Below are 10,082 nucleotides of genomic sequence, written 5' to 3'. Positions count from 1 at the left end.
AGCTGAGAAGGGGCAGGGTTGGTGGTTCTTGGGCTCTAAGCCACCTGATATCGGTCCCCAGGGATGACATACAGTGCCACTCTCTGGATTACAAAGTGCTCATATGTCAATTTGCACTGACCAAGTAATTTACAATCATTTTTATTATTTACTGGGTGACGGGGGTTCCCCACATTTCCTGGACACTTAAGAGATTTTCTCCAAGTACTTAAGATTGGGGGGGGAGGCAAATGAAAGTTGTTTCCTGAAGCAAATCTATACCTTCCAGCCCCCACCCTGTCTCTTTGTTCAGGAGGGCTGGGCATGAAATCCAACAAACTGCCTTGAAGTCATTCTTCCAAAATCAGTCTGGGTGTGTTTTCCTCTCTATCTTTTTTTTTTTAAATTCACAGGCTAGAAAAGTGTTGTAGGAACCACATATGGAGGGGGAAACCAAGGAAGTCAGAGTCATGGGCAGTCACTGTCAAAATAGAAAGTCTGACTCGCCCTCTCGTGTGGGATTTGAGGCTATAAAAGGTTGGGAAGGAACCCATTTCTCCTTCAAGCAATGGGTTAAGAATAACAGATAACAAAGCATTCTAAAAGTCACTAGCTCGTGGTCTGGAATTAAGACTTTGAGAGGTGGGGTGCTAAAAGCAAGATGAAGGAGATTGTCAGGATGTAACAGACCTAGCATAATGGTGTAAGAGCAAACCATTATGAATATGGGGCATTGTACTACAAAAAGATACCCAACATGTACTATATGCACAACCTACCTTCTTCCACCCACCAACACCAAAACCTTTGTGCATAACCTCTAAATTAAGATACCGTGACACAACTATGCATCTGCACCCAGTCTTGCCAATCACATGTTAAACACATACACATGCACACACACACACATCAGTGGTAGCCTGTTAGCACTAACCACTAGCACCTGTTGCGGTAGGTGCACCACTTATTTTGTGTGGGTTGAGCTGGTTTCTCTTTAATGGGGAAAGGAGGCCATTCTTAGGATTTGGTTGGCCCAGAGGACATAGGCTTGAATTATAGGTCTGTTTTCCCTACCCCTAGAAGCATAAAAGTCACAGTGTATGGGGAGTTGGCACTAGTGAGATCTTAAAGGAACTCCTACTGCCCTGTGCAGATGCCTTTATAACAGCATTAACGTGTTCTGTCTTTGCTTAGATGGCTGAAATGGGGAGTTCTTTAGTTTTGAGTACACAAGGATGAATTATCTCTGCAGCTAGTTCCCTGATAGGGGCCAGTGAGGGAAAGGGTGAATTTTTTTTAAAGAGATGGGTTTGAATTAGGGAAATACCTGAACAAGTTGTAATATATGAATGTAATGGAATACTATTGTGCTACAAGAAATGATGAGCAGGCCGACTTCAGAAAAACCTGGAAAGACTTACATGAACTGATGCTGAATGAAGTGAGCAGAGCCAGGAGAACATCCTTCCCAGTAACAGCCACAGTGTGTGAGGACTAACTTTGACAGACTTGGCTCTTCTCAGCAATGCAAGGATCTAAGACAACTCCAAAGACTCATGATGGAAAATGCTATCCACGTCCAGAGAAAGAACTATGGAGTCTGAATACAGATGGAAGCCTACTATCTGCTCTCTCTCTTTTTTTGTTTTGTTTTGTTTTTCTCCTTCTCATGATTCCTCCCATTGATTGTAATTCTTCTTTACAACATGACTAATGTGAAAATATGTTTAATAAGAAGGTATATGTAGACCCTATATCAGATTGTACATTGTTTTAAGGAGGATATAGGGGAGTAAGGTGGAGAAAACTCAAAAGCTTATGGAAGTGAATGTTGAAAACTAAAAATAATTAATTAATTAAAGAGAAAAAGAGAGAGATGGGTTTGGTAGATTGGATTTATGCTCCCTAACAAGGACACTCAATTCCCTCGGATCTAGCTGCTTCAGGTCCAATTAGAATCTAGATTTTGAGTAGTGCCCCACCTGAATGACATCATGCTTTATGGACCTTCCCTGACACCATTATACCAGGCCTAGGCAGATCAGCTGGTGAAGTTTGATCAGGAATAATGGTGCGGCTCTAAAAGACAAGTCGAGAGGAGCACACAAACCAGACCTCAAGGAGTAAGCACTGTGCCCACTGCCACATTAGGTAGATAGAAAATTATGATACTCTTTTCCTTGTGGACCTTAGAGTATGGCTTCTGAAACACAGGGATAGATAGACAAGAAGACAGATAATCGATCTGTAGAAGTGGGAGCTTGGAGTCAGGAAGAAATGAGCTCAAATCTGGCCACAGACACTTACTAGCTATGTGACCCTGGGCAAGTCACTTAACCTCTGTTTGCCTTAAGAAGGAAATGGCAAAGTACTCCAGTATCTTGACCAAGAAAATCCCCTGGATAGTGTTGGTGTGCTAAGATCCGTAGGGTCTCAAAGAGTCAAACAAGACTGAGCAACAACTTTTGCTTTTTAATGCTATAGAGGAGATGAAATTGTCTTTTTATACCTTTAGCAGGCAGAATTTGCCTAGGGAAAAGATCTTTTAGCTGAGTGATAACTTGAGTCCCCGGGGTAAAGATGAGGGAGACTCTCTGAAGGGCCCCAAGTTTAATACAATCCCCCTGTGTTGGAGTGTCCAGGAAAGAGGAAGTTTTGACTGGTGGGCCCAGGACCTTTGGTGGCAGAAGTTCCAGTATGAACTTAGCCCCTGGGAGAGATAGCATGTAAAAGGCTTAAAACTTTTTAAATACTCTGCCAATGTGCTTGTGATGGGGATGGATGATTATGTTAGAACTATGATCAATAGTTGCTCTGATATTCCTAATGTTGCTACTGGCCATAATGGTTATTCTTACATCAGTAGGCTTATGCTGAGCCATGCTTTATATTACCTTTATTGTATGAAGTTTACTTTTTAGAGGATTGTATTATTTTACATATTTTATTCTTTATATTAAGCTCTACCACCAGTGGTGTTTATGAAGTCTGAATTCTTTTAAGACTATTTTAGTGGTAGGTCGCCTAGGAAATTTGGGGAACCTTACCACAATGGGATGAGATATGATAAGAACAGAATCTATTTTGTATGAGATATACTGATTTTCCTTTAAAAGGGACATCTTTGGGACTTGGTTGGCCTGGGACTGAGGCTTGAATAATTGATTTGACTTCCCTGCCCCCTACAGTATAAAAGAGCTAGCTTATGGTGAGTTGGTGATTGAGAGGTTTTGGTTGAAAAGCCTACCATCCTGTGTGGATGTCTTTCTGACCTAGCACTGATTCTGGTGGTGAGTGCAGTGGCGGAAGGGAGTAGTATGTTATTTGAATGTGTATCCTTCTTAACCTTAATAATTGTACCCTTTTTATACTTTGTGATTAATAAATTATTTTATTGCATTTTATGATCTACAAGTATTTCAATGAATTCTAACCCCAGACCCAAATTATTTAATTGTCCTGAGTTAGACCTAGCCCAAAATACCCATCATTACTGACCATCATCTCCTGGAGGTAAATCCTACTACTGAATCATGTCAACTGATAATAGTTTGAAAGGGTAGATAACTGATCTTATGGGTCATAGGGAGCATGACCTGTTCATTAATTCCTGAGTTCAATCCAAGTAAAGAAGAAATTTGGAATCTTCTAGAAGTCAAAAACAAACCAATTCAACTATTTTGCTTGCATCAGATGGAAATGGCAAACTGTTAGTAGTGCTTTCTGTTCGTGCTCCATTTCATCTGGAAAGGGATTCTTCCTTCCCAGCCCATCTAGTCTTCTAACTTGAACAATAGTATCTCAGCATCTGTTTTCTCAATGCTAGAGTCAGGGAGTTCGGACTCAGATTTTCCATTAAAAACCTCAACTCCACAGGAAAGCAGGGAGCAGTTATGGTCTTAAAAGAGAAGTCCATTCCAGTACCGCAAAGTCTAAAGCCATAAGAAGAATAAGAAAAAAAATACCCACAAGACCTCACAACATTAATATGTCAGCCATAAAATACCACAGTGTTAAGATATTCTGGAAAGGTAGCTTAATAGAAATGAACACAGCTGCCAGTGGGTATTAAGCTGGAACCAAACATCTTTCCTCAAATGTGCTCCAGTGAACCTTTATGATAAGAGGCCACTTGGAAGGAAAATGCATTGCTCTTTAAATACACACAGACACATATGAATAAACAGGACCCTTCTGTCTGCAACTACTGTCAAAGCAAAATCATATTCAAATTGCATTTCAGAGTCCAAAATAACACCCAGGGCCTACTCCTAGAGTCAAAATTAATTTTTAATCAGTACTGAATCCTATTAAGGGTCTCACAACTATTTGGAATTTAAATACTTGTTGAATTAAAACTGCTGTTGAATACTTAAAATGGGATATGAAGGATAATAGGGCCTCCCAAGTCAGGTAATCCAACTGCTCATAAACAGAATAAGAAAAGAAGGCCACACAGGGAATAAATTTTTTTTCAACAAACACCCTGTCTCTTGGACCATATCACAAGCCCTCAGTCCCAATGTAAAACTGCTCTTAGAGTTCAGAAGCATTGGGAGCTACCTCATTAATGGGGATGGCAAAAAATCTGCACAGACTAAAACACTGAAGGAACAAGGGCCCAGACTACCTTCAGGGCCAGGAAAAAATGAATAGATGATGAAGGAACTCAAACAGAAAAGCTAAGGTCATTCAGGGCTAGAGTAAGACCATTTATCCCTTCTGAGGTCACAAAGCTACCGAGAATTATTCTTTCTTTTCTTTCGGGGTCATCCAACTGAAATAAATACAATTCAGTTGATACAGCACAGTTGGATCTTTGGCCAGAATTTAAATCTTAAGCTTAAACCAGAGAAACTGAAAGGTGTTTCATGATTTCTTGCCAGTCTCAAACATCTCCCTCATCAATTTTCTGGATCTAGAATGAGAAGATTAAGTTCAAATTCCAGTTGGCCCACTTCCTAGCTATGCAACCTTAGTCACACTGAGCTCTCTGGGACTCGGTTCCCTCATCTGTAAAATGGGGATAATGATACTTCATTATTTACCTTACAGGGCTGTTGCAAGGAAAGTGCTTTGTAAGATTTTGTCATTCACTATTTTAGTCATGGCCAATCAATCCATCATGATCCTATTTCGAGTTTTCCTGGCAAAGATACTGGAATGGTTTGCCATTTCCTTCTCCAGTTCATTTTACAGATGAGGAAACTCAGGAAAATAGGTTTAAGTGACTTGCCCAGGGTCACATGGTTATTAAGTGTCTGAGGCCAGAACTGAACTCAAGCCTTTCTGACTCCAGGCCTGGTGTTCTAACCACTGCACCAACTAGCTTCCCCACTTTGTAATAACTACTAAGTAAAAATAAACTCTCATCATTTTTATCTGCACCTTTTTTAATCACCAAAAAACTTTATTCTTCATTTGGTTAAAGAACTCCAGGAATAATATCTTTAGCACTCTCCATGTGGTGGTTTCAGTGTGGAGGAAAGGGGCAAAGATGAAAAATCTCATTTCTTACTTAATAATTGGGGTATTGGCAAACAATTGGGTCATTTTTTTCTCATCCTATCTAAATAGCAGAACCTAACAGACAAATTCCAAGAAAGTCACGCCTAAATTAGTGAACATTCTGAAATAGGAAATACGGTTTAAAGAAATGGATTTCTATTATCATGAAATGTATATAGCAACGAGAACTAATGACTGCCTAACATTGCAAATGAGTCATCCTGGTTTCTTTGTGGTTAAAATATGGTTATTTACGTACTCCTAAAATGCTATAAAAGTCTGTTTTCTTGGGTAAGCTAAGCATTTGTGATAAGATTTTATTTACATTATGAATTTGCTGAGGAAATCCTTTATTTTGTAGTTAGTGCAAAAGGTAAATCATGAATTCTTATTGAATAGGACTCTAATGAAGTTTCAACTAACTTGTTTTAAGCTAGCAACAAAACTGACTAATGCTGATATTTCATCCAAAACAATCAATCCATACCCATTCTTCCGAATCTCTTGTACCACTTTTTAAAAAACTGTTTTTTTAAGTCTAAAATTCATTTTTCAATAATAATGTAAGACCTTTAGTACCTTCTAAATCTGAGGGTATCAGAGATCTCAAAGCAATATAACTGTGTGCTATATAACTCTATTAGTTTCCCACAAAAGTAGCCAGGAACGGTAATTAAGGGATCTTTGCCAAGATTACCAAAGAGACAGTACTTAGACTAGAAATAAAACACAGTCCTCTGAACTCTTCATTAAAAAAATCAATCATTGGCATTCATGTCTTGGTGAATTCGCTATTTCAATAATATTGTTTGGTTATAATTTATATCCGAGTCATTTAACCTTCAATAGATGTTAGTTTGGATGTGTTTATACTACTAACAATACTCACCATAAGTTCTGCGTATGTTGGCCGTTCTTTGGAATTCTTCTTCAAGCTTAAAAAAGGGGAAGAATTAAACACATTAAAATCAAGAAACCATCTGCATTTTCACTAGACTAGGATTTCAGAACCTGCAGAAGACCAAACATAACCAACTTAAAAAACAATATTGAAAACATAGGTTTCCAATGTTGACTTGCCTCTTCCATTCCACTTCTAAATCAAGTTTTAAATCAACAGTGGACATGAGTTCATGGAAAGAAAATATATACACTTTCTTTGGAGATGCCATACCTATGACATAAAAGCTTGTCCTCCAAATTTACAGTCATTATAAATCAAAATACATCTACTTTCCTTTAGCGTCTACTTTCAATCCACCACCCACAACTTTCTGCAATCACTACAGTTTGGCAATGGGGGCTTACACCTACATTTGCTATGGAATAATTTTAAAACTCTGGGATCACTATATCTCAACTAGCCTGTTCACTATTGCTTCTACTTTCTCTTGGTTTCCTAGAAATGCTTCCTTTTTGCATGTCATTAATGTAGTTCATCTGAGTTATGAATAAATTTAACCCATAAAATTTCCAAGGCAATGGAAATAATGTATGGCAGATTAATTGCCAAGGTAAAAAGTATATTCAGTCAATAAAGAAGCAACTATTCCTAGTTGGACTGAATAGGAATGCACTAGTTTGTGACAAACACAGCCATGTCTATCCATTGCTCAGTCCATAATAGTGACTCCTGTGAAAAAGGGGGAAAGGGTAGTTAATGAAAGAGCTATAAATTCAATCAGTCCATATTGTGATATCAGAGATGAAAAAGCTAGTGTCCAGTGTCTGGATATAGTATCCAGAATTGGGGTAGTGATAGTTCTACTGTATTCTATCCTAATTAGACCATATCTAGGCCTTGTGTTCAGTTCAAGGTGCCATATTTGAGGAAGAACTTTGACAAGAAGGAACTGTACTGATAATGTATTTTTTGTTTTAGTATAATCAAGTGCCTCTGATTGAATAATGTAATTAAAAAGATGTTCCCCATCCATTGATGGGCCAAGGAAGAGTTGTAGGAAGGCCCACACCTTTTGTTAATGAGGCACTGGTTCTGAAGAGTTGTTAAGTCCTCTGGCTCTAAAAAAAATCTGAAAAGCTTCTGAGATGCAGTTTTACATTGGGATTTAGTTTTTGGAAGAAGTTTTGTGTGCCACATGAGACTTTAGGAAGCCTCTCGGCTTTGAAAACCAAAATGTTGGTGCTTCCCTCTTTGGTAACTATGTATATATATAATGGTCAGAGAGTTAGATTTGTCTGTTGATCTATGACGTATGTATGTATTGCTTATGTCAGACACTTGGAAGCATGTCTGTTGATTTTGATTTCTCTGTACTTTCCCTGAAGTATAGGGTGCTGACTTTTTCCCCTGAACTAATTGAATGATATATGTGCTTCATTAAGGAGATTGTTGACCCCTCAAAAGTTGATTTTCTTTTTTATGAATTCAGATCTAAGAACCTGTGATAGCAGACCCCTTGTGTTTGTCAGGGTGCTTACAGTTACAGGAACATGCCCAGAAGAGTGTGAATAGGATAGTAAAGGAACTGGAGACCATGACAAAGAAACATCTAAAAGAACTAAGAAGAAGAGATTTGGAGAGGGGGAGCGGAATTAATAGCCAACCTCAAGAATGTGAAGGGTTATCATATGGAAGAGAAATATGAATGAAATTAGATTTGTTCATAGGGCAGAACCAGGTACAACGAGTAGAAATTGTAAACAAAACAAAACAAATAAAAAACATAGCAAAGATTGATATAAGGGCACACTTCATAACAATTAGCACTACCCAAAAGTGAGATGTTGCCCTGAGAGGTTCCCTTTCACTACATGCATTCAAACAGTTACCAGTGACTGCTTGTTGAATATGATGTAGAAGACAATCTTGTTCAGGTAAGAATTGGACTAGAAGTCTCTGAGTTCCCTTCTAACTCAGATTCTGTTGCTTAAACTAAACATATTTTAGAAAAATTTGGTTTTAGGATTAAAAAGAACACAATACTAAGAGACAAAAGTTTTTGAAGGGACCCATATAGTCAGTTAGCAAGTCAGTCAGTCAGGAAACACTTATTAAGCACCTATTATGTACCAGGCACTGTGATAAACTCTGAGGAAACAAAGAAAAGAAAAAATGGAGCCTCTTTTATCAAGAAATTCACATTCACATTCTAGAATAAAGAATAAAAAAAGAAAACTTATTTGGATAGAAAAGTCTGAGTTACAGAGCAGAAAGGAAGTAACATAAACATATGCAGAGCAGTCAATAGTAGCACCTTTTTCCCTACCTCTCAAAATCACACGCTGAAAACTGCTTGTCTGGCTAAGGCCAGAGTAACCAGGATGGAACTGACTTTTAATTTTAACCAATACATGTTTTGACATGGTCAAGAGACCTAAAAATCTGGATATGACCTCTATGTACCACCTAAGTGGCCTGATCATGTTTGTCCTTCATTGCCGAAGAAGACCATGCCATCAGAGAAATGATGACATGACTTGCACTTGAAACACCAAAAGGAAAGAAGAGAAGCTAGGAAGAAACTCTGGTCATTTAAAAGACCTCTAAGAGGCTCAAAAAAACAAAGAGAATTCAAAACAGTGAATATCAATGGAAACTGTGAGATTAAATCTGGTCTGTGGGAGCCCCAATATTGAAGGCACAGATCACTGAATCTAGCGCAAGAAGAGATCTTGGAAATAATCTAGTCTACCTGGCCCCCTTCATATTTCAAAAGAAGAAACTTAGGTTCAGGAATGTAAAGTATCTTGCCCAAGGTCACACATGTAGCAATTCAAATATTTTCAAGTCAGTTTTATTGCTATCTGAGTAATTCCCCTCCTCCTCCTCTTTCTTCTCACCTTTGTCCTCCTCCTCCTCCATTATCACCACCACCCCCATCCCTACTTCAAGATGAATATAATTTCCTTCAAAGACCAGGTCTCTGTTGTCTACAAAGGTACAAGTGCAGGGAAATACTTTGATCCCAGAGTCACTGTTCTAATGTATGTATGTTATAGCTATGATCCAACCAGCTAATATTGTAGTAGCCTCAAGTTATCTGACTAATGTTCTATATAAACTTAAGCACCACAAAGTAGATTATTCACACTTGAGAGGCTGGGAGGAGGGAATCCAGGTCAATGCAGAAAAACACAATCACAAACATGAAGACTGCATTCAAACTTCAATTGTGTGTTTTATGAAGTTTCTATTTATATCAAACATTTCGAAAGCTTTCAAGCTAATATCAGTCCCTAGACTCTCCTGTGTGTGGAGTCTTCCTATTTAGGACAGGGCATTTTTCTCTTCTTGACTTTTCTGCATGGTAAATAGTCTAAAAAGTTATGACTCAAACAGGCAAACCACACTTCTCAAAAAGTGCCACAATATGGTATCTTTCCAACAAAGAAGTCTCTTTTGATTTTATGTGTTTTGTTACATTGTTACAATGCAAAAATAACCAACTGTCTTCTCTGGTTTAATTAGGAGAACTTAATGTTTTTCCTTCAATAGAGGAAATTTTTTTTTAATAAGTATCTACTCACTTCCTGAGTAGCTGGTTTATGGGAAATTTCCCATATGAAATTTAAACAGGTCTTGAAATTAATATGTTGTGGCAAGTATCCAATAAGTGACTCAAAGAGAAGTG

At 38.1% G+C, this 10,082-nt stretch overlaps 1 protein-coding gene across 4 annotated transcripts in view; it reads right to left on the bottom strand.

The window, feature by feature from the left end:
- MAP2K6 (mitogen-activated protein kinase kinase 6) overlaps positions 1–10,082 on the bottom strand; it is a 171,314-nt gene that overhangs the window by 37,188 nt on the left and 124,044 nt on the right. For all 4 annotated transcript variants that reach the window (XR_011975048.1, XR_011975047.1, XM_072645538.1 and 1 more), the window contains one exon: positions 6,377–6,422. Coding sequence is in view for 2 of the 4 variants with exons in the window: in XM_072645538.1 (XP_072501639.1) it covers positions 6,377–6,422 (46 nt within the window). In the remaining 2 variants the exon portion in view is untranslated. The remainder of the gene's footprint in view (positions 1–6,376; positions 6,423–10,082) is intronic.

This window comes from Notamacropus eugenii, chromosome 2, assembly GCF_028372415.1.
Source record: "Notamacropus eugenii isolate mMacEug1 chromosome 2, mMacEug1.pri_v2, whole genome shotgun sequence".
Lineage (NCBI taxonomy): Eukaryota > Metazoa > Chordata > Mammalia > Diprotodontia > Macropodidae > Notamacropus > Notamacropus eugenii.
The sequence above is the reverse complement of the archived record's forward strand: the minus strand, read 5'-3'. Positions and strand labels throughout refer to the sequence as shown.